Source organism: Canis lupus, chromosome 3, assembly GCF_003254725.2.
Source record: "Canis lupus dingo isolate Sandy chromosome 3, ASM325472v2, whole genome shotgun sequence".
Classification (NCBI taxonomy): domain Eukaryota; kingdom Metazoa; phylum Chordata; class Mammalia; order Carnivora; family Canidae; genus Canis; species Canis lupus.
This window is the reverse complement of record NC_064245.1, coordinates 55,766,838-55,790,280: the sequence shown is the minus strand read 5'-3', so window position 1 is coordinate 55,790,280 and position 23,443 is coordinate 55,766,838. Positions and strand designations below refer to the sequence as shown.

General features: G+C 43.7%; 2 protein-coding genes across 6 annotated transcripts in view; one reads left to right on the top strand and one right to left on the bottom strand.

The window, feature by feature from the left end:
* Nucleotides 1–17,842, bottom strand: part of EFL1 (elongation factor like GTPase 1) — a 120,120-nt gene extending 102,278 nt beyond the window's left edge. The window contains exons 1-4 of one of the 3 annotated variants that reach the window (XM_025436920.3): nt 17,732–17,842; nt 17,090–17,193; nt 13,348–13,415; nt 8,371–8,455 (exon numbers count right to left, since the gene is read on the bottom strand). In XM_025436920.3, the coding sequence (XP_025292705.1) occupies nt 8,371–8,455; nt 13,348–13,415; nt 17,090–17,180 (244 nt within the window). In that variant the 5' untranslated portion in view covers nt 17,181–17,193; nt 17,732–17,842. Of the gene's footprint in view, nt 1–8,370; nt 8,456–13,347; nt 13,416–16,057; nt 16,173–17,089; nt 17,194–17,731 lie in introns of those variants that run through there. The other 2 variants (XM_025436919.3, XM_049108514.1) reach the window with 2 other exon arrangements.
* A 61-nt stretch (nt 17,843–17,903) lies between these two features.
* The window catches only part of SAXO2 (stabilizer of axonemal microtubules 2), a 40,044-nt gene continuing 34,504 nt past the window's right edge, over nt 17,904–23,443 (top strand). Inside the window, exons 1-2 of one of the 3 annotated variants that reach the window (XM_025436864.3) lie at nt 17,904–18,069; nt 21,004–21,183. In XM_025436864.3, the coding sequence (XP_025292649.1) occupies nt 18,032–18,069; nt 21,004–21,183 (218 nt within the window). In that variant the 5' untranslated portion in view covers nt 17,904–18,031. Of the gene's footprint in view, nt 18,070–18,851; nt 19,104–21,003; nt 21,184–23,443 lie in introns of those variants that run through there. The other 2 variants (XM_025436865.3, XR_007409894.1) reach the window with 2 other exon arrangements.

Below are 23,443 nucleotides of genomic sequence, written 5' to 3'. Positions count from 1 at the left end.
GCCCCTGGGTCTCATGGGGCCTTTTACTGTCAGGGTTCACATCACTCTCTGGCATAAACCTATGCTCTCTACTGAATAATCCAGAGGAAAACAGGCAGTACTAGCAGGGTCCAACGGCCTATCAGCCCCCATCACATAAAACAGAAGCTGTGAGATTCCTAAAATCTCTCCGCATTTTCCTAGGCTAACCCTTCACTTCATAGATAAACATGCCCCCGAAAGGGAAGATATGTACCCAAGGTCACAGAAGGAGTAGCCAGCCAGAAGCACACCCAGGTCGGTCTAATGACCTTAGCCACTTCCCATAGAGGTCTTAGATTGCTTTATACTTTGCAGCCAGGGAAACAACACTTGCTTGTTCATTTGGATAAAGTCCAGACTCTGGTGTGGGAGAACTGTAATCACTTTCCTACTCCACCTGACAATGCCTGGCCCTAAGAAAGAACTTTCAGAGGCTGTGTCTGCTGTTGGTTTTTTACAGAATTTAAAAATGTGCCCACAGAGAAACCTCAGGCTTCCTACACAGCAGTGCTCTTGCTTCTTGTTGGGGTTACAGACCTTTTAGACAACACCTAGAAACACAAACATACCTACCTATAGATCCACCTATCTATCCATTGTCTATCTATCCTCCCCTAATTATGCGCCCAATCCCAGACCCTTTGAAATTCATTCAAGTTTGGATCTCGAAGACAAGAGAAAGCCAGTGGATATACCAGGTGTTTTCGCCTGCAAACAGGCAGAATAAAAAATAGGACTGTGTGATCAAAAACCTTTGGGAAATGCAGTGGAGGGGGTGTAGGGATGAGGAAGAGGTTACAACACACATATCTGCTAAAGGCTCAGAGAAGCTCTATAGTCAAAAAGACTGACTTCCCAAATGTATGTGATGGAGAGAATGGGAAGTGTCATGGTCACTCACACAGCCAGTAAGCGTGGTGCTCAGCACACAGTCTCTGGCTTTCAATGATTTTTTTTTCATCCTAACGCTTTCCAAATAACTTCAAACACTCATTTCAAAGGTATGAAAAAGATCTCCAATATCCATCAAGAGAAAAAAAAAGTCCATAAACCCAATTCTTCTGCTGTCTTCAGCTGTGTTGTACTAAGATCTATTTCCCTGAATTCCATCTACCACTTTTTGTATGCCTGAGAATCAAATACACACACAGTATTTAAAAAAACAAAAAGAACAGTTGTGGGGTTTAGCATGTTAGATATTATTACTCTTACTAAGGGAGATTATAATTTTGAGGCATGCTAAATAACCTCTCTGATTTGTCACATGGTCCCAAAGCTGCACACAGGGCTGACTCCTGCTAATGCATGAAGCTGTACTTCCCAGAAATTCCCACTCTTCATTTCAGGGACTGATCTAATCGGCAGAGCGCCAATGCAATTTTTTTTTTTTTTTTTTTAATGTTCCAGGTACCTGGGAAAAAGAAAAAGTTGGAAGCCTTTAAGTTAATCATGGGAGGTGTCTTTCAGACAAGGTCTACTAACGGGGTGATGGGAAAGTCATCTTTCCGCGGCCTGTGAGTCCTCCAGTTTTAAGACGCTATGGGTAACTGTCTCACTGAGGGTGCACATTTGTCACCAGGGCCTCCCAAAGGTCTTGTCTATGAAGAGGAAAACTTCATATAAGGTCATGTTCAATTTCCAAAACACTGGACATGTTCACTAACACACATGTGGGAAGCTGAAATGAGAAAACTTGCCTTCAAACAAAGGGACGTGGTTGAAGACACTTCGTGCAAGTGTCTCTTACATTTCGGTGTATTAGAAAGATACTATATCTCACAACAGAAGCATCAGGAACACGCAGAACCTGAGCCACGGGAGAACACAATCCTGAGTATGTTACTTACAGAACATGCAACACTTACGGACATCAGTTATGCCCCAGCTGTATGGGAACCACCAGTTTTCACAGGAAATACCATTGCTATCCCTTTCTATGTTAAATTAGTATATAAAATTCTTGTAAATCAACTGATACAGTTCATTATTTCAAAGAACCGTGTGACATACTCTATCTCCTATTTGCTGACACATGTTACAGGTCTTGACAGGAGAACTGTGTGCTCAAGAGGAAATTGTGGGTGGTTGATCTGGATGGCACAAATGTCAAAAGTGAGGTGTCTTAGGGTGGAGACAATGACCTACAGACAGCTATGAAGGGCAAAGTTTCCTTGCTGCGTGACTCCATTCCCGAAGTCCCCCCAGACCCTCCCCAACATGAGACAAATGAAACTACACATGGGCCACCCCTGACTACAGTTGACCTCACTGGCTTGTGGTTCTTCTGTGTGCCCATCTGTGCCAGCCACTCAGTACTGTGGCCACACCCTGAACTCTGACATCACCAGGAACCCTGCTACCTTTGAAATTGTGCTGCATAGGTAGTAAACCTAGTAATTATACATCCATACTGTCTTGATCTTCTATTCACTGGCCTTTTTGCCTAGAAGGATGTAAGAAGAACCAGAAAAAGAAGCCTTGTGAAATAAATAAATAAGTAAGTAAGTAAGTAAGTAAGTAAATAAGTAAGTAAGTAAGTAAGTAAGGCTGATGTTCATTGTTTGGAACAAACCTGCTTAGAATCTTTGTTTACTTCACCCCGGAGGGCAAGTCAGAGGCCAAGGACTATCTTTTACGCAGTTTCGTGCTGGTCATGTGTTATGACTAGAAGGCACAGGTCCCATTGTCAGAGTAGCTGCAAGCATGACAGTAGCACACCTCTGACCAAGACAGCGCAGCAGGACATGAGCTAGAAGGATGTATGAACATCTTTTTTAAAGATGAGACAGACTTGAGGGAACATGATTAAAAGCTGATGGTCAAGTGTCAATGAAAATATCAGAGAAGAGGGATCTTTGGGTGGCTCAGCAGTTTAGCCCCTGCCTTGGGCCCAGGGCGTGATCCTGGAGTCCCAGGATCGAGTCCCACGTCGGGCTCCCTGCATAGAGCCTGCTTCTCCCTCTGCCTGTTTCTCTGCCTCTCTCTCTCTCCCTGTGTCTCTCATGAATGAATAAATAACATCTTAAAAAAAAAAAAAAAGATATCAGAGAAGAAACTTAGCAGGTGCCAAGTCCAGAGCACAGGTCTTCCACAATGAAGGAGACCAGCAAAGACACTAAAATCACTCTGTGTTGAGGTGTGGTAGCAAGCAGCTGAGAGAACTGTTCCATTTCTGTGATGCAGAAGGTAAAGATGTCTGCTAAGATTGTGAGGGAGGGGAAATGTGTGGGCTGGGGTCGGGAGGGAGGTTTAAACAACCTGCTGGAGAGAACACACAAGACCCAGCAGAAGAGACAAGAGAAGTCTGCCAGCATCCCTGAGGACCAGCCAAGACCCCAACCCAGCAAAAGAAGGAAAAAGTGTGGCACTAGCTCTGTGAAGGGTTAGTGTTTTATTCAGAGAAGTAAGACAGGAGGTCGAGGAAGCAAAGAAACTGAGGACCCTGGAGAGACGGTTAGTGAGATGGCACATCTGGGCTGTAAGAGACAGGCTGTGGACGGGGCCCAAGGAGCTAGAGAACCTGATGAAGTCAAACTTGATGGGCACTTCCCCACATAGGTGAGAGAGTGGGACAATCGAAGAGTGTGGGGGAAGGGAGTATTCCAATTTGAGTCAAAGATAGGCGGTTCCAGGGGATGCTGACACCAAAAAAGGAACCATGACAGTGAGTGAGTGAAGAAGATCTACATGCCACCATTGTTGAGAGGCCATGCCGCTAGAGAGCTCATTGTCAAGAGTGGTAAAAGCTACCTTGGTAGATTTGGGTAAAATGGATAATCACAAGCCAGGTGCCAATGTCACTCATGAGCTTGCACCATACTCAGGAGCTGTCAGGGATAAGAAAGAAGAGAACAGATAGGATGAATCTCAAGAGATGGGGAGTTTTGAGACAAGGCTGGAAGAATGAAGCTTTGAATTAGAACCAGGGAACAAAGAGAACAGCAACCCTGTCCATGTCTTAACCCAGAGACAGATGGAGCGAGGAAGAATGAGTAGCATTCACTGGAAAGAAGTACAAGGAAAGCAGTGTCCTGGGAAAACAGCCAGGCTAGCAGCGGCAAGGAGAACATCAACAAAAAGACGCTGAGGATGGAGAGATGCTTGTTTCCCTTGGAACGTTTGCAGAGTGCATCTTGGGAAGGAAGGGAATACCAGGAAGTTGAGAGAAGGGGTTAACATCACAGAGAAACACGGGGAAGAGCTGCTAGAGAGGCTCCCAGTTTGGGGGATGACCAAGGACTGCGGGGATGTGGACACTGCTGGGTACACGAAGATGTCTGTACGACCCCCAGCACTCCCTTGTGCACAGCAAAGAGGCACACTTCAGGAGCCATGAGCCATGGTCTGGACTGACCAACTTCGAAGAGACTCCTGGTCCAAGTGAACAAGCTGGAGATGGAATCAGCTGATTCCCAGGACCACTGCCACATGCTAACCACTCTGTCCCCAGGAAAGTTTCTGAAACTCCATGAATACCACTCTGTATGTATGTCAAATCAGGGTAGCATCCATCTCACGAGGTTGCTATGAGGATTATACATGAAATCATGTATATGAGGCACCCAGCTCAGAATCAAACCATCACATACCCACTTTCTTACAGCTGGCATCAACGGAATGCTTCACAAAAGAAAAGCATTATCTTAAGAGTAAAAAGTCTGACCTTCAGTCAAATAAAGGATGGACAATGGAAGCCCTCCCTCCTAGCCTCAGTCCCATCAGCAGGACAATAATTAGGACCAGGGGTTAAAGTTCACATTTCCAGAAGGAAAGGGAAATTACTGTGTCTAAGACATTAGACTTTCCAGTGCCTGCCAGCCATGGGTGAATGTGGGGGCGCAACTTGGTTTCCCCTGGGCCTTGTCTCTGGGGATCAGGACCAGGGTACCTGCAGAAAGCCCTGCCCACTTTCAGCCTCTAGGCCCCACACAGTTGCCTCGTGGATGAATCCTGAGTGTCTTGCCAAACCAGGCCTTTAGCCTGTATGCCTCACATCACAAACAGAAAGCCTCTAAGTTAAATACCCACTGCAATTTGTTCTACATTGTGTTTTAAACATCTTTAAATAAGTTGCCAATAGCTTAAAAATTAGAAGATTTTAACCAAAATCTCAAAGCCAATTAAAAAAAAAAAAACAGATTCCCACAAAGCATCAATCATCTGGAGCTGAATGGCATCTGCCCCCACCTGGGGATTTTTTTTTTTTTAGGGGGGGGGGATGGTGGTATTTCAGGGGTGGGTACAATTAATTCACTCTCCAGACTGCCTTGCTCATGTAGAGGTGTCAACACCAACACCATGTCAAGAGCTAATAATGTAGTACTTAATAATTACATTTGACTTGTGTTGCAATAAGCAGTTAATTATTTGGGGGTAAAATTAAATTAGACATTTACCTCACAACTTGTGTGCATATGCATGCACATATACACAATTATGGCTGGATTAGATGTAAAACCTGAAAACATAATATGGTAAAACTAGGAGTGATTTTTTTTTTAGGAGTGATCTTTATTTCATTGTGTTTTACTGTATATTCTGTAACATACTGAATTTTCTATAATACATACAAATATGTAAATGTATTTAGAATTTTTAAAAAGACGAGTTGGATTGAACACTTCATTTCAGAAGTTCTGCAACAGTAATATTTACTCACCGGTATAAAGAATGGCTACGTGGTAGAAATGGCAGCAATATGCCTTGAAACTACTCGAAGAATACTCCAAGAATTTCAAATTATTTGACCCATTTAAAGACACTTCTCTCATCTTTATCTGAATTCTAGGTTAAAGGATTCAAAGGAATCCTTAGGACTTTTTAATAGAATGTATAATGTATAGTGTTTCCTAACCCTTGAAATCCCCAGATGAATGGATGGTATCCTTGTGGGAAGGACAGAGAGAGAAGTAAGAAACAGAGAAATAATGAGGCTTCACAATATGGTCCCAATATTTGTAGCAAGTTTTGATCACAACGGTAAAGATGAGGCTCCATTTCCTCAAGGAAGAACCAGGTCCCTAGAAATGCTAAGATAGAGTATTACCTTCGATAATGTACCTAGGTTTGTAAGCTTATTTGTTTACTTCAAACTAGAAAAACACCCTCTCTTTCAATCCAAATATGGATCTGAAAAAATTTTTGAAAGCCAGTTAGGAGTCAGAACCAGACTGGGACTTGATTGACATTTAGCACAGAGCTTCTTAATGGATTATTCAGAAGAAGCATGAAAGAGGGGAGACACAGGGAAATAAAAATCACCTGTAGAGTTTCTTCAACCATCAGGTTTCCTTTCTCCAAGAGGAGATCCCCTTCAGACTGTCCCACCTTCACAGCAGGAATACCCTCTTGCAGCAAATGAGTACTGAGATACAGATAAGAACGTATCTCATCTCAGAGGTGTTCTGAGAGCATGTGCCTCACTAAAGATCCCCAAATTCTAGCTACATTTTGTATACTGGGAAAAGAAGGTTCTGTACCAATCGTCAGTTGTGACAGCTGCCTCCACCAAAGCCCCCTCTAGGCCATCATGTTCACAGAGACACATTTGATGCTCTATGACTCCACTCCAATCACCACTTATCAGACTAGAAGGTGACCATCCAACCCAAGGGTGGTCAGTCCATTGGCACAACCTCTGCTAGGGCCTGACATAAAAAGATAAGCTGGGCCACATCTTGCTCCTGGGAATATGTGATCAGAAACACAAGAGAAAGCAGCAGTAAGCAATGAAAATGGAATAAAAAAACAGGAGTTGAGAGGTCAGGGCAAAGTGAGTTTATGAAGATGGGGACACTAAGAGTAGGTAAAAGCTATGAAATAGAGAAAAGACTTACAGGGTAACAGAGAAAAAGACAGAGACTGAAACCCAAGGAGAGCAGTGGAGTTCCAGAGAGAAGATCCATTAACTTGTACTGATGGTCTCCAGGGCCATGCTGGATCCAGAATCAACATCTGGCTTCAATTCCTAGGAGATATCGCTCCAATAATGCTGTTTCAGTAAACAGTTAAAAAAGGGAGTGGGAGAACCGAAAATACAGAGACAACTAAAACTGACAAATGGAGGAATTATCAAATAAAAACAGAGTAATGGTATGAGTGTGGACAAAGGAAGACTACAAATCTCTTGAGGTCTATAAAAATAGGGGGAGATGATAAATAAACTGAGCATTGACCCATGCCACGCAAGAAGGACACACTCTTTAAAATGTGAAAGTTAATTTTAAAACAAAATGAGGCATTAATTTAAATATTAAATTTTAGGAATTCATCGAGAATGCCTAAGAGCTTCTAGACTGGTTTCATACAAAAATATTTTGAAGTCTGACATCAAAGAGAATATAATCGTGTCTCATACAGAATGTCCCTTATGTCAGTGACAGACACAGGCCACTGTGAAAGATGAACCACAGATCAGTCGCTTAGGGAAATGAAATACATCTTTATTATTTTCTTCTAATTATAAAAATACACATTTTGTGTAAAATTTCCAAATAGTACAAAAATACATATTCTAGACAATGTACATTTCACATAACTGAACCCCTGGTGGTAACTGGTGTGAGGTTGTAGTGTGTATCCTTCCAGACTTCTTTATCTACACATATAATATCAAGACATGCTCTTCTCATACAAGCATTTACTCTGCAACTGGCTTATTGTCTCAACATATATTCCCTGTATTATCACATGTAGATCAAACAGGTGTAGAAGAGCTCTATGCTCTTCTTGGCAAGGATGTATCAGTGTCCTTGACCATTTCCACAGACAGACATAAAGGTTGTTGGTATTTTTTTTTCCACTAAGACAAACTTTTCAGTGACTATCACTGAATATGTATGTGTGTGTGTGTATATATACACACACACACACCCCTCTCTCACATACTTGTATGACTACTTCTGTCACATAAATTCCTGCAAGTATTACTGGTAAAATGATATCTTGGTTTGAGGATAGCAAGTTGTCACGGTCATGGCAACCCAGTTAAATAAATAAGATTTTAAATCCAATACTGAGGCCATAGGAAGGAAGGATCCAGCCAGGAAATGGAACACTACGGCTGAGCCAGCAAAGTCCTGAGACTCTTGACCATCCTTGTGAAGGAATCCTTACAATCACCTGGGTGGATGGGGGGCAGGTGTGAACTGCCAGTTCTTCTGCCCTCAAGCCAGTCAGAGGTCCCCATCTGCATCCAAGTCTGCACAGCCTGTCTCTGACAACAGATCTGGAGGCCAGAATGAAATTTGTGGGATATAAAGCAAAGAAACTGAGGCATACAATTAATTCAGAAAGAGAAAGAAGGACACTGAAAAGACAAAACTATTTTTCTTTAAAACACAGATTTACCTTTTGCATAATGTAGTGAAATGGCACTGGATTTCATAGTGATCCCTCGAACCTGTTCATCTTCTCTGCTGTCCATGTACCTTAACTGTAAAAATGCAACATACGCATCCTTACTTCCCAAGGAATTAAAATGTTAACATCAAAATGGACTGAGTTGGGACTTCTGCTTTAAACACATAATTTTTAAACTAAAAGCCCCTGGTCTTCTTTTTAAAGTGGGGAAGGGTTGGAGAACTATCCAGATGTGTTCCAGTACCACACATTCATACAGAAAGTAGCATGCGGGGGAATTCCTTCTACTCATGCAGAGCAGAGCCTGTCTTTCCCTACTCATACAAAATCCAAGCAAAGACTGAAACAGAAGCTCTCTAGAAGCACTCCTTTCCCCAAATTAGCAGATTTTATACACATTTTTAAAAACAGAATGGCATGATGGACGATATTTATAATATCACCAGTTAGCTGATGGCGTTCAGTGTTAATGCCATGAACAAGGGCCCACGTCTTTTTCTCTGGGCTACGCAGTGCATCAACACTGACGGGACTTCACATACAGGGCAACCACCTCCTTGTACCCCCTCAGACCTACGCGCCTAACTTCCTAACTCCGTCTCCAGGACCACCTTCCTTTGCCCTGCCTTACTTCTCTCCACTGTTACTCCTTTGAAAAATTCTTCACTTTTACATTTACTCCTTTCAATCAAAAGCCTTAGGAAAAATGTACTGATGTGGGATTGCCACATTTATTCATCCCACATTAATTCCTTAATCTTCCAACAGCCTTCCAACCCCGCAGCTCTGGCAAAACCAAATGCCTAAAAGCTACAAATGACTTCTGGCCAAACACGACAATCCTTTTTAACATTCAATCTTTCTGATTCAGTGTGGCATTAGACAGACATAGCTACTGACCCTTGTGTGTAGGTGTGTACACATGGGCACATGAGATTCTTCAAGGAGTCTGAAATCTCCAACTCCCTTCCTATCTCATGAGATGGTAGTGCCAGCTCCCCTTCCCCTCTCTGAACTCTGAGGTCTTCCTCCAAAGTCTCAGGCCCTGGTCATTCTTCTACATGTGTGTATTTTTAAGTACTGAGTTGATATAAAACATACACAGCAAAAAGAATAACACAGTGAACATCAGTGTGTGTGCCATTCTATTGAAGAAAGAAAAAAAAGATTTATGTTAACGTCCCTCTACGCCCCGGTCAGAGGCAACCACTATCCTAAATTTTACCTTGTTCATTCACTTGCTTTATAATTTGTAAAAATGAGTATATCACTAAGCAATATATATATATTTTAGAGCTGCAGGTTTTAAGCCTCATACAAGTGGAATCACACTTTCTATACCTACATATCACATACATACACACACCCATACATACATATATGTACACATATGTGCATATACACACATACCCATATGTACATACATGCACCACACATACACATATGGTACTATCACTTTATCTCTGCTCAAATTCAGATTCCTGAGATTCATCCATACTGACAGATACAGTCATAATTCATTCAGTAGGACTGAACTACACAAATCCACCACGCCTTGTTCATCCATGCCGTTCGTGATGGGACAAGTAGACTGATTCTAGTTTTTCTAACTAACCCTGAGCTGTCATTAACAGATGGGTGTCTGTCTCTTGGTAGACTACCCAGGAGTGGTATTTCTGAGTTATTAAATGCACCCATCTTCTACGTTACTAGCTATTTCCACAGTTTTCTGAAAAGACTGTACTGTTCTGCACTCTAAAGAGTGGATCAGTGCCTGTCCTGCTTGGCCACCTCGGCAACACTTGAAATGGTCAGGCTGTTTTTTTAAAATAGATGGATGATAATATTTTTCTAATTTACATCTCTCCAATTATCAACAGGGTTGAGTATCCTATGAGTTTACTGTGAGTTTCTTGCTCAAGATGTTTGTCCATCTTTTTAATGGTTGTATTACAGATTTGTTGTTTTAGACTGAGTTATTTATAGCCTTTGAATACTAGACCTTTGTCAATTATGTGTCATTATTTTCTTCCAGTTAACAGGCTTGTCTTTTCCCTCTCTTTACGGTGTCTCCTGAAAAATAGATGTTCTTAAGTTTTAATGTAGTTGAGTTGATCAAACACACGTAATGGTATGTACTTCTGTCTTCTATAAATCTTCTCTTAAGGTCATAAAAGTATTGCCCTACATTATTTTCTACAAGTTTTATAATTTTGCCTCTCACATGAGTATTTTAATTACATGCTACTGGTATGTAATTACATGCTACTCCACAGGTAGAGGTCCAATTTTATCTATTTTCCACATATAAACCAACCATCTAAGGACAACGTATGAGGAAGCTCATCTTTTCCCTCCAGATCAGAAATGCCAGCTCTGTGATAAATTAGGATCCCTGTTTCTAGGCCTGCTATTCTGGGCCATGAGTCAATTTTATCCCTCAGCCAACTGCAATCTACAAGCTGTTGTAGGTTCATAGTAAGTCTTGTTATCTAGTAAGACACACTGCACATCCCACTCTTTTTCAGATGTGTCTTGGCTATTACTGGCCCTTTGTTCTCCTGCATGATTTTAGAAAAAGTGTATCATACTCACATTTTTAAAAAGCTGAAATTTTTACAAGAACTGCTTATAGATCAACATGAAAAAATACTGAGTCCAACAACTTGTGAACATGATCTAGCTATTTATTTACATTTTCTTCAGTGTCTCACAGGTACAGGTACATCTTTTATGCTATGTAAGTATTATATTTTCTGCTTATTGCTCATGTATACTCTTTTCAATGACTTTTATATCCTGAAATTTGCTAAATTCTTATTAATATCCTACCAGTTTATCTGTATACTTTTCTGAGTTCTCTACAAAGTCATAGCATCTTTTCTAAAACTTTATTTATTTATTTATTTATTTATTTATTTATTTATTTATTTATTTATTTTGCTTTATTGTTGCAGCAGAACCTCCAGGGCGGTGTAGAGCAGAAGCTGTAACACAATGAGCAGAAAGGAAAAAGAGCGCCCTGCCTTATTCCTGAATACAAATGCAAAAATGTCAATACTTCATCACTAAGGGTGCAGGACTTTTTGTAAATACTGTCAGATTGTGGAAATTCCTTCTATGCCTACTTTGCTAAGAGGTTTCATCAAAAAGGATGTTAAATTCTATGTTTCCTACATCTACTGAAATGACCATGACTTTCTTACCTTTAATCTGTTAATATGATGAAATGTGTTAAACCAATCTTCAAGTCTCTGCAATAAACTCTATTTAGCTATGAAAAACTAGCTTTTTATACAATTCCAGATCCTGTTTCTTAATAATGATTATAACTCTTGTATCACCCATCACAACAGCTGTCATGAGATTTTCCCATCCTGTATTATCCTTGCTGACTTCGGGGATCAAGGTAATGCCATTGTCTGGGGAGCTGGAGAGTACTCCCTGCCTCCTCTCTCCTGTGATATCGAATGGTTCAGGTAGAGCTAGAGCATGTGTTCCCTCAATGTCTGGTAGAATGAAAATTAAACCATGTGGACTTTTTCTTTGTGGAAAGATTTCTGCCAACAAATCCTGTTTCTTGAATGACTGCTTTCTCTCTCTTCCTGACCTCACAGTGGTGAGTCCCAGCTCTCCATCTTTAAGTCTGTTGCTGGGCAGCGCAGCTCACCATGTCCCACTCGTGCCTCCCCCATCCCTGCAGCACTTCCTTTCCTAGCAACTCGCACCTTTTCCTCCTTCCTTTCCTTCTTGATCAGTTTCACTAGCTATTTATCACTCTTGTTAAAAGATAACCAGAAATTATATTGCTAATATTTTTCAACAGACTATCTTTCTAGAGAAATTTTAAGTCCACAGAACAACAGATCAGAGAGTAGAGTCTCGCAAACTCCACCCCTAACACTCACACGTTTCCGTATTATTCACACCGTGTGTTAGTGTTAGCGGGTAGGTTACATGTAATGAACCAGTACTGATAGGTGACTAGGAACCAAAGTCCCTCGTTTACATCAGAGTTCGCTCTTTACATGTGTGATGACCCGTGTCCACCATTACCAACCATATGTGCTGGTTATATTAATCTTTTCCAAGAACTAACTTCAGCTTCATCGATCTTTTCTATAAAATATTTGTTTTCCACTTCATTAATGTATGCTTTATTATTTGTTTCCAGCTACTTACTTTACAGCTATCACGTGCTTTTCTAACTTCTCAGGTGGAGGAAACACAAGCAGTTGCTCATCTTGCTCAGCCTGGTTTCCTCGGCCCTCTGTGCACCACCTGCCTCCTCTAGCTACTTTTCAATTCATTTCTACTTCTCTACTTCCTCTCCTCTCCCATCACTCGATAAATTTTGCTGATTGCGTCCTAAATGCATTAAGGGAAGGAATATCTCCAGTTCCCTACTGCCAGTAACTTATTCTATGTCCTCCTACTCATGGCTGAAAACAAACAGCTCTTTAATTTCATTTTCCAAAACAGTCCTTTCACCATGACTCTCAGACTTCAGAAGTCCCCTCTTGGTACTCAAGTCAGCCTTCAGGTTCTTCTCTGATGCGTTACACTCTCTCCACCAGCACTCTTCCTCCCCCAGGGGTCTCTGGGCAAGTGTTCCTCTCAGATCAAGCACAACACACCAATTAGCCTTGATGCATTTTATCCCCCCTATCCCCCCACCTGACAGTTTCTCCGTCTTCTCTTCAAAACACAACTCATCCCCGTGAAGAATCTCATCCTCTGTGAAATCTTCCACAATTGTGCCAGGCTCTCATTAGACTTGTTGCAAAATCTTATTTTGGCATTTATAAAATATTCATATAAGGCCATATAAAAAGAACTTTTAGCAGCTTCTTAGACACACAAATTGTGCTTTACACTTTTTTAGGATCTCTAAGAACACATCACATTGTAAACAGCTAACATTTATTGAAAGGCAACAAGTATTTATCAAATAAAACAACTTACCTTGCCTGCGAGGCGGCTAGAAATGATTCCATTGCTGGATATAAGACAGTCAGCTAGAGTAGTTTTTCCTGTTAAGATAACAATATTAATTCAAATCGATTTCTTTTTCTAAAAGGAAAGGAGATGCACTGCATCCTCAGAGTTAACTTCTGACCATGAGAACTGGTTTCACAAAGATTTCCTATTTACCTATAGTGAGTGAAGCAAGACCTAATGAGCATTTAGACTTCTGAACAGAATACCATCTGGAAGGACACAGACACTAGCGCTCAAAGTGCTGTAATTTCTATCTCCACTCCTAGGGATCGCATCACCCTCACGTGAAAAGTTGTCAAGCAACTTTTTTTTTCCCCAGCGTAGAACTTTTCAGTAATGGAGGCATCATGTACAGAGTCAAATGCAGACTCCTAGGTGATGAGACAAACCATCATGCCAATCAAAAGACAGAACATCTAGATTACAAACATTTGCAGAGTTAGAATAATCGGTCTTACAAGAATTTCACCTAGTTTATCATAATTATTTTTTTCTTTTTAGTTTATCATAATTATTAATCATCTGATATCCATAACACTGACCATGCTATTAATTTAAACTCTTGACAGCTCAGAATGACAAAACAATAGCAGAGCGCTCATTTTTGTCTCTGAATGGCAGACTGGGTAAACCACCACCAAGAAACAAGAGAATATAATCTTCTGCCACATGCCCCCAGATATGGCCTCAGCTGGTATTTGCGGGTTAAAGTGTCTTAAGAAAATACTTTGCAAAGAATTTCAGGAAATTGGCTCTTAGTCCTATAGTGAGCAAGCCCATGGAGGGCATCAGCTACCCTACATCTACTCCCAAAGCTACTTGCAATCCATACTAAACCTAGGGATCTACTCTGTAATAAAAAAGTCTTGGTATATTCAAGTACAATTTCATAAAAGATTTTATGAAGTCTACACAATTTAAACTGGTATAAACAGATAACTCTGTTTAAAGAACACTGCTTACATAGTTACTGCAGCTGGACTGAAGTAGCAAAAGGAGGGTCTTGTCTTTAAGACAAACAAGTCCTAAAACTCTAAAACTTTCAGCAAAGCAATGGAATCTGTTAACAGTACAAACCAGAAAGCAATCTTGGGAGCACTGAAGAGCTTTAACAATGTGTTGTCCACTTGGCACATGCATCTTATGTGTTAGCACAATCCTAGAGCATCACTTGTCTACTATTCAGTGGAGCAGAATTCATTCTCAGGATGGCAAGCATGTATCCCCTAGAGTGTTAAGCACCCAGAAAGCACTATCTTTCAGCACTCTGCTATATTCCTAGGGCCAGACACCACTGACCTGCCATGTGATTTAATTCACAAAGCAAAAGAAAAAATACTTTTATCAAACCTCTCATCCTCAACGTGTAAGCAAATTATAAGAACTCCTAGGGCAGGGGTCAGTGACTGGACCTGTACACACTGCTCATGCTCAGCTGGCTTCACCTGCATAGTGACCCACTACTTCTCCTCCCAGTTCCCACACTACTGCCTTTCAGCTACTACACCAGTGGCAACAGTCACCTCACTAATGTCTGCCTTCAGTGCATACTGAATACTTCCACCAGACTCATCTTTCTAACGTGCTGATTACAACACCCCTGCTTTGTTTTGTTCTCCCAGTGGCTCCCTACTCCCTAAGAATAAATGTTAATGATCATCCTCACAATAAAGTGCGTACTTGCCAAGGGCTTCTCGTTATTACCTCATTTAATCCCCACAATCCTGTTAAGTAGGTAAGATCTTCCTTTCAGTCTAGACATTGCATGTCAAAACTCAAAAAGGCGAAGTGACTTGAAAAGGAGTTTGAATTCAGGCTAACTCCAGGGCTGGGGTCCTTAACCTTGACCCTGGTGCCCAGCTGTCACTTAAATGGAGCTTGAACTCAGCCTGTCTACCTCCAGGGCTGGAGCCCTTAACCCTGATCCTGGTGCCCAGTTGTGACTTAATTGGAGTTTGAACCCCAGCTGTCTACCTCCAGGGCTAGAGCCCTTAACCCTGACCTTGGTCTCCAGCTGGCATGAAGGGCTCTCCGAGCTATGACCCAGCCAGCCTCTTCACCTTCAGGATGGTAAAGATATCTTCACACACCTGTTCCTATCACCATGCTGTGGCTACCTGAACTAAGAAGGAGTCTGAAGTCAAGAGCAGGAAGAAATGCGATGGTGTAAGAGCAGCTTTTCTGTCAGGAGCACACACATTGTCCATTAGCTATCTCTGCCCTTCCCATGGCCTATGTCTCCTTCTTCCCTTCTGATGCTATTCCCACTTGGAATGTGTGCCTCACCTTCAAGGATCACCTTTAAAACCAAATACAGCATGAAGATGCCTCTTCTTAACCCATTCCTGCCTTCCCGATCCTCCAGTTCTCCTACCCCTCAGAGTCCAGTTTGCCCCTCATCTTGTGCGGCTTCAACCCCAAATCTCCTCTAGAGCTCCACTGCTGCCCTATTTGTAAGCTCCTATCTTCTGACAAAAGTAGCAAAATAACTGGAGTTTAACAGATGTTCACTAAATACGTGATGAGTTAAATAGAATCACATAACACAGGCTCTGAAGACGTTATGTCAACACTACAGACTTTTTATATTACAAATCCATTCCAAAGATGTTCATTTTAACCAAAACTCAAGTTCTCATTAAGAGGAAAAAAAAAAAAAATTACACAGGGGCACCTGGGTGGCTCAGTGGTCGAGCATCTGACTCTCGGTTTCAGCTCAGGTCATGATCTCAGGGTCCTGGGATCAAGCCCTGCAGGGAGTCTGCTTGGATTCTCCCCCTCCCCTTGCTTGCACGCTCACACTCTCTAAAATAAAATAAATAAAATCTTAAAAATAATAAATAAACAAAAAGCAATGAAATACACTACACAGAAGAATGCTAAGCACTAGTTAGCCACGTTCATTTCAAGGGCTTTATGGCTGCGTCTCTCGCAGTAAACTTGCAAAGCCATACTCGCTTTCATCAGTCTCACCTGCCCACAGCTTCGCTCCTCCCACACCTGCGGAGACACACCCGCTTCATTACTGAAAGTAAGCCCTTTAAGAAGGACTCTTAACAATGGAATATTACTCAGCTATTAGAAATGACAAATACCCGGGATCCCTGGGTGGCGCAGTGGTTTAGCGCCTGCCTTTGGCCCAGGGCGCGATCCTGGAGACCCGGGATCGAATCCCACGTCAGGCTCCCGGTGCATGGAGCCTGCTTCTCCCTCTGCCTGTGTCTCTGCCTCTCTCTCTCTCTCTCTCTGTGACTATCATAAATAAATAAAAATTAAAAAAAAAAAAAAAAAAAAGAAATGACAAATACCCACCATTTGCTTCAACGTGGATGGAACTGGAGGGTATTATGCTGAGTGAAGTCAGTCAGTCGGAGAAGCACAAACATTATATGTTCTCATTCATTTGGGGAATATAAATAATAGTGAAAGGGAATACAAGGGAAGGGAGAAGAAATGTGTGGGAAATATCAGAAAGGGAGACAGAACGTAAAGACTCCTAACTCTGGGAAACGAACTAGGGCTGGTGGAAGGGGAGGAGGGCGGGGGGTGGGAGTGAATGGGTGACGGGCACTGGGGGTTATTCTGTATGTTAGTAAATTGAACACCAATAAAAAATAAATTAAAAAATTAAAAAAAAAAACAAAAAAAAACAAAAAAAACAAAAGCCACCTCATTAACATAACAAAAAAAAAAGAAGGACTCTTACCGTGGTCGACGTGAGCTAACACGCAGATGTTCCTGATGTTAGCAGTGTTTTTCTGCAGGTGAATCATCTTCTCCAAACTATTGAGCACCATGGTCCCTGATTTCCTGTGTATCACAAGAGCACACGCGCTAAAGATCGGGCCTAAACTATTAATTTTCCCCTGTAACGTGGGGGCCCGACAGGGCTCGCCAGGAAGGAACCCGGGGCCTGTCTGCTCAAGCGCACGCCGCCCGGGTCGCGCCCAGGTCCGGGCCCAGGTGAGCACCCGAGCGGAGGTCACAGCACGCCTGCCCCCGGGGACCCGCCGCACCGCGAGGACCCAGCCGGGACCCCGGCCGCTCCCTCCCTCCCGCACTCCGGCCCCCGCGCCCCCGCCCCGCCCCCGGCCCGGCCCACGCGCGCCCTCACCGAGCAGGTGCACTGCAGGGCTCCCGGAGCGCAGCCCCCCCCGGGCGCCCTCCCTTCACCTCCCGGGGGCCCCGCGCTCGCCGTCTCACGATCGCGGCCCACAGCCCACGGAGGCGGCGGCCCCGGGTGGACCCGAGGGCTCTGCGCGGCGGCCGCTCCCAGCCGGGGCTCCTCGCGGCCCCCGGCCACGCCCCCGCGCTGCCGCCCGCAGCCCGCGGAGGACGCCGCACTCACCGGCCCGCACTCACCGGCCGCCGCCGCCGCCGCCGCCCCGCCGCCCCGCTCAGCCCGCAGCCCGACACACCGCGCGGACGGGACGCGCCGACTGCCCTGCGGACCCGGACGCGCGCGCCGGGGGCGGGGCTGGCGGGCGCACGACCTCTGACCCGCGCGCGTCGGACGCGCCGGAAGCCGGAAGCCGGAAGCGGGCGCCGCGTCGGTCTCCCGGGCGTCCGCGGTTGCCCTGACGACCGTGGGCGCCGCGGAAGCTGCAGGTGCTGAGAGCCCGCGGGGCGGCCGCTGCGGGCGGAGAGCATGAGGAGCCGGTGTCTGTGTCAGATCTGCACCTGCGGGTAAGGGCGGGCCGGCGGGGCGGCGGCCGGGCGGGGTGGCCGGACCCCGGAGCGGGCGCCCCCGGAGCCCAGGGAGGCGGACGCTCGCCCCGCACCCGCCCGCTACCGGGCTGAATGTGTCGGCTGCCGACCCCGCGGCCCGGTGCGCCCTGAGCGCGGGCCCGCTGGCGGAGGTGGGGGCGCAGGGGCACCGGTCCTCTGGGGCCTGGGGCGTGGCGGGGGAGGGGGAGGGTCGGACCCCCTGGGACTCCACAGGAGTAGGGCGATGCAGGTCCCTGAGCGCTCAACCCTGCCTTGCTTCCTTCCACCTGCAGCTCCGTCCATCCCTGACCCTGTCCCCGTCCCCTCCAGGCAGTGCCCGCGCCCGCTCTCCCTCCATCCCTGACCCTGTCCCGTCCCTCCAGGCAGTGCCCCCACCCGCTCTCCGTCCGTCCCTGACCCTGTCCCCGTCCCCTCCAGGCAGTGCCCCCGCCCGCTCTCCGTCCATCCCTGACCCTGTCCCGTCCCTCCAGGCAGTGCCCCCACCCGCTCTCCGTCCGTCCCTGACCCTGTCCCCGTCCCCTCCAGACAGTGCCCCCGCTCCCTCTCCGTCCATCCCTGACCCTGTCCCGTCCCTCCAGGCAGTGCCCCCACCCGCTCTCCGTCCGTCCCTGACCCTGTCCCCGTCCCCTCCAGACAGTGCTCCCGCTCCCTCTCCGTCCATCCCTGACCCCGTCCCCTCCAAGCAAGCAGTGCCCACGCCCGCTCTCCGTCCATCCCTGACCCCGTCCCCTCCAAGCAAGCAGTGCCCACGCCCGCTCTCCGTCCATCCCTGACCCCGTCCCCGTCCCCTCCAGACAGTGCCCCCGCTCCCTCTCCGTTCATCCCTGACCCTGTCCCCGTCCCCTCCAGGCAGTGACCCCTAGGGATCTGCCTGAGAAGGGAGTAGCCTTCACCTAGAAACCAAGGATTGGTCTGGGAGTCCTGCCTAACAACTTCCCAGCTCCTGTAAACACAGTCTTCTCCTTTAGCTTCACTGTTGGCCTAGGAATTAAGTAAGTATTTGCTAAATAAATATTAGAAGCATGTAGATTCCCCACAATGAAAGAATGATCATGTAGCAGTGGGAAGTGAGTATTGGAATGGTATCAATAAAATCTGTCACATTTATGTTAGGATTTGAACTTTTGTAAAATTTAAGTGGATAAATCAAGATGTTAAAAGCTTACTAAAAAGAAAAAATAAAAAGCAGATGTAGCCTCCAAAAAAACTAAAAAGAGATTGTCAGAAAGTTGTTTCTAGAGATTGGAAACATTGGGACAGGAGACTTTTGCTTTCCTTTATAAGCTTTTCAGTATTTCTTAATTGTTTTGTTATAGTATGAATGAATGTTTTTGATGGAAAATAAAACTAAGAACAATGAGAAATTCCAAAGCTTTGACTTGATTCTTGTAACTCCAGTGCACCCAAATCAGAACCTGCATGTATGACCTATGTACCCTGTCCCTGATTTTTCCAAAAGACCAGATGTGATACTAAATCACTTCAGCACTTTCCCAAAGCCTCCATTGTCAGCTGATAATCCTGAATTTCTTGACTCCTCTCACTTTGAATTTTCCTGAACAGCCTATGACACCACCTCTTCACTCTTCCCTGCACGGCAATTCTTGCTGTCCAGCAGCCTCTAAGCAAAGCTGCTTATCTCTCCTGTGTTCTTCCTGGGGGTTATGATTTCATCTACAGACCATATGCATTTTCTTCAAATCCAACCTTCCTTCCATGGGCTTGGATAATTAGCACTTAGTCCCCAAATGACATAGGACTGAGAAATTGACCTCATATTTCAGCATTGCGGGATTTTTGTGTTTTGCTTGGGTTTTTCTGTTTAAGAGCTTTTATTTTTTTCTGATTATGAAATGAATAAATAGGCATAGTATGCAAATTCAAGGCAAAAAACCTAGAATATAGTGAAAATCCCTCATAATCCTGGTCGCCACAAATACTAAATGTTCTTTAAGGCTTTTTGTACCTTTGTACCATTTTTGTACATTCTTTAAAAGGAAAGAGAGAGAAACCATACCATACATTCTGTTCTACCACAACTTTTTCTCTGCATCTTGCAATGGCTGCACCTCAAGAACAAACCCCTTCTCTTTAACCACTGCATGATATTAGCTTATATGATATATTGGCCAGGGTTCTTCATTACAGACAATATAATCTATTGTGTTCTAGTCTAGAAATAGAAGAATTTAAAAGGAGTATATATAGCTCACAGAACTGTTGAAGAACCGAAGAAACAGTTCTCAAAATAAGATTTTTAGGAAAGATTCCCAGAAATGTCATCTCAGAACTGGGCTGCCAAGGGAGCTGCTGCCTCTACTAACAACCGGGAACCTGCAGCAGCCAAGCTATAGGCCTCAGAAGCACTCCTTACTGCCAACGTCAGGGAGCTGCTGGTCAGGAAGCCCCCTTGCAAGGCTGAATGCTGCCGGATGGCTGCTGGCTCCAACCTCCCTGTCTCTCCCACAATCCTGCAGCAATGGGGCTGTGTCCTGCCTCTCTCCCCAGGTAGCATTCTGAGTCAGAGTCTCATGTGAACATCCAACAGGTTGAAAGCTCAATTGTGTGGAACCTGCCTGCAAGGGACCTGGGAAATGTGCTTGTGGGCTTTTCAGTTTCTCAGTATAAGAAGACCTGCTAAATCTTTGTCAGAGGAAAACCAGAGTTTCCACCTGAAAGGACATACCATAATTTATTCTTGTTTTGGCAAACACCACTACAGAATAAACAGAAGGGTTTTGTGTGTGTGTGTGTGTGTGTGTGTGTGTGTTTTAGTAAAGCTGCTTTTAAATTTAGAGATCCTATGCTTATTGAAGGACTGATTAAGATGCAATTATTATAAAATATTTTGGGAAGTCAAAATAATCTTGCAGTGTTTTTATGTTTGCACAGGCGACATCACTGTCCACATGGAACCACGAGAATTTATGAAAATTCTGGCCATTCTTGCCCTACAACTGAATATTTGGAAAAATATCCTACATATGGCAATGTGCTTCCACCTCAGAGTCTTAAACCCAAGCAAGAATTTCGAGCATGCCGTGGCAAAATGGAAGGAATAACAACATTTAAGTAAATATTAAGAAACTATTTGCTTGACTTATTTTTTTCCCAACTCTTCCAGTCTTAATAAAGTTTTTTTTAATTCTTTAAATTGAACTATTAAGTTTATCAAAGTTGAACCAAGAAACAAGGAACTAGTTGAGTTGCAACTTGAGAAAATCAGAAAGATGAGAAGTAACTTAGAATGACAAAGTAAGGAAAAGAGGAAATAGAAAGTTTTCTTGATTTTTTTTTTTTTAACCACCTAAAATCTCTCATGTCTGTCTGCTTTCCACTGTCACCTCCAACTGGAGGAATACAAGAGCTTCCCGTTTTTTCTGTATCTACTCTAGGTCTGACATCTCTGATCTGTTTCCTATACTTCAGCCTGCAGAGATGATCTTTTCAAAGTGCAGTTCTAATCCTATCACCTCCTTGCTTAAAATACTTAAACTTTCCCATAATAGGGCAGCCCCGGTTACTCAATGGTTTAGCACCGCCTTCGGCCCAGAACATAGTCCTGGAGACCTGGGATCGAGTCCTGGGTTGGCTCCCTGCATGGAGTCTGTTTCTCCCTCTGCCTGTGTTTTTGTCTCTCTCTCTGTCTCTGTGTCTCTCATTAATAAATAAATAAAATCTTTAAAAAAAAACTTTCCCATAATATTTAATATATATAAAAATCCCTACCAAAATCCCTTCTTGGTTTGGTCCCTAATTGCTTCTCGATTTTATTGTCACTGTGCTCTTTAATGCTCACATCCCATAGGACATTTTTCATCTCTTGAAAATATCAGGATTCTCTTGCCACAGAGCCTTCCAATATACTATTTTACTTACCTGGAATTTTCCCTCACCATGACCCCAGTTAGTGCCTGTGTAGCCTATAGATCTCAAAGTGCTCTGATGGCCGCTGGCACTGTACCTGGTTCTCAGGCTGGATAAAATCCCCTATGTAAGCCCCTAAAACATCTTCCTATTATTTATCATTTCAGAGGGCCATGCAAAGAGGGACTCTGTCCCTTCTCATCTTAGCATTTTATTTCCAGAAACCTAGCACAATGTCTGCTAGCATAATAGGCACTCAGTGTTTATTCAGTGGATGATAGATGACAAAAGAAAAAAAGAAAGAAAGAAAAAAAAAAAGAAATCCTAATCCTAAACTCATTTGGACTTAGCTTCTTTTTTATTTTTTAAACATTTTATTTATTCATGAGAGACACAGGAATGCAGAGACATAGGCAGAGGGAGAAGCAGGCTCCCCAAGGGGAGCCCGATATGAGACTTGATCCTGGGATTCCAAGATCACGCCCTGAGCCAAAGGCAGATGCTCAACCACGGAGCCACTCAGGCATCCCGCTGCTTCTTTAAAGAAAAAATATTTTTTATCTTTGTAAATGCATTCTTTTCCTTATTAATGTGCATACCATATTCAAGGCACAATCTTAGGTGTTAAGTATAAGACCAATAAATAGAGGTTCTTGCTTTCAAGGAACACATACATCAGATTTCTGGAATTTGGGGTTTTAAAAATGCTCTGTAACAACTTCAATTTGCAATGTTACCATTTTCATATCATTTTAGATAGAGCTCATTTTACTTGCATGAGCAAAGGTTGAAACTTCCAAACTTTTAGTCCAGTACTTCTACCTTTAACATTTTAGGCAACCCTTGAAGTTAACAGTGCTTTGGTGACTCTCTTTGACTTCTGTAGGTGTGCAGCTCTTCCACAGATTTGAAAATCTTCCATAGCCCTCAGATTGCTTTAGAACCATCCAGAAGGGTTAAAATTGCAGATTCCAGAGTTCCACCTAAAACAGTCAACAGGTGACAGAGTGGATCCCAGGAATCTGCATTTTTAACCAGCATTGCTGGTCGTTCTGTTGCCACAGATTCAGTGAAGTGGGCCGACTACTGCACTGTTCCCTGTGTCTGACGTGGGACGCGAAGGACTGTGCCTTCCTGTTGCTTACAGCCTTGTGGAAGTGCAATTGAGAACCAAAAACTCAAATGAATAAACAAAATATAGATTATAGCAAATAGGATGAAGAAATTGAACAATCGATTGGGACAGAGCAAATGGGAGTGGTTGCTCTTTTTTCTTGCTTTAACATTCTTCCTCAATGCCTTAATGATCCATAATGGAGATTTGAAATAAATTCTACAATAAGCATATTTGTTGAATAAAGATTCTGTGTTTAACTAGTTCTAAGTGTTAAAATAATTAAGTGTAACCTGCCATATCTTTCTTTAAAAAAGCAATTGCTTTTCAATTCTGGGTTTGTCAGGTAAC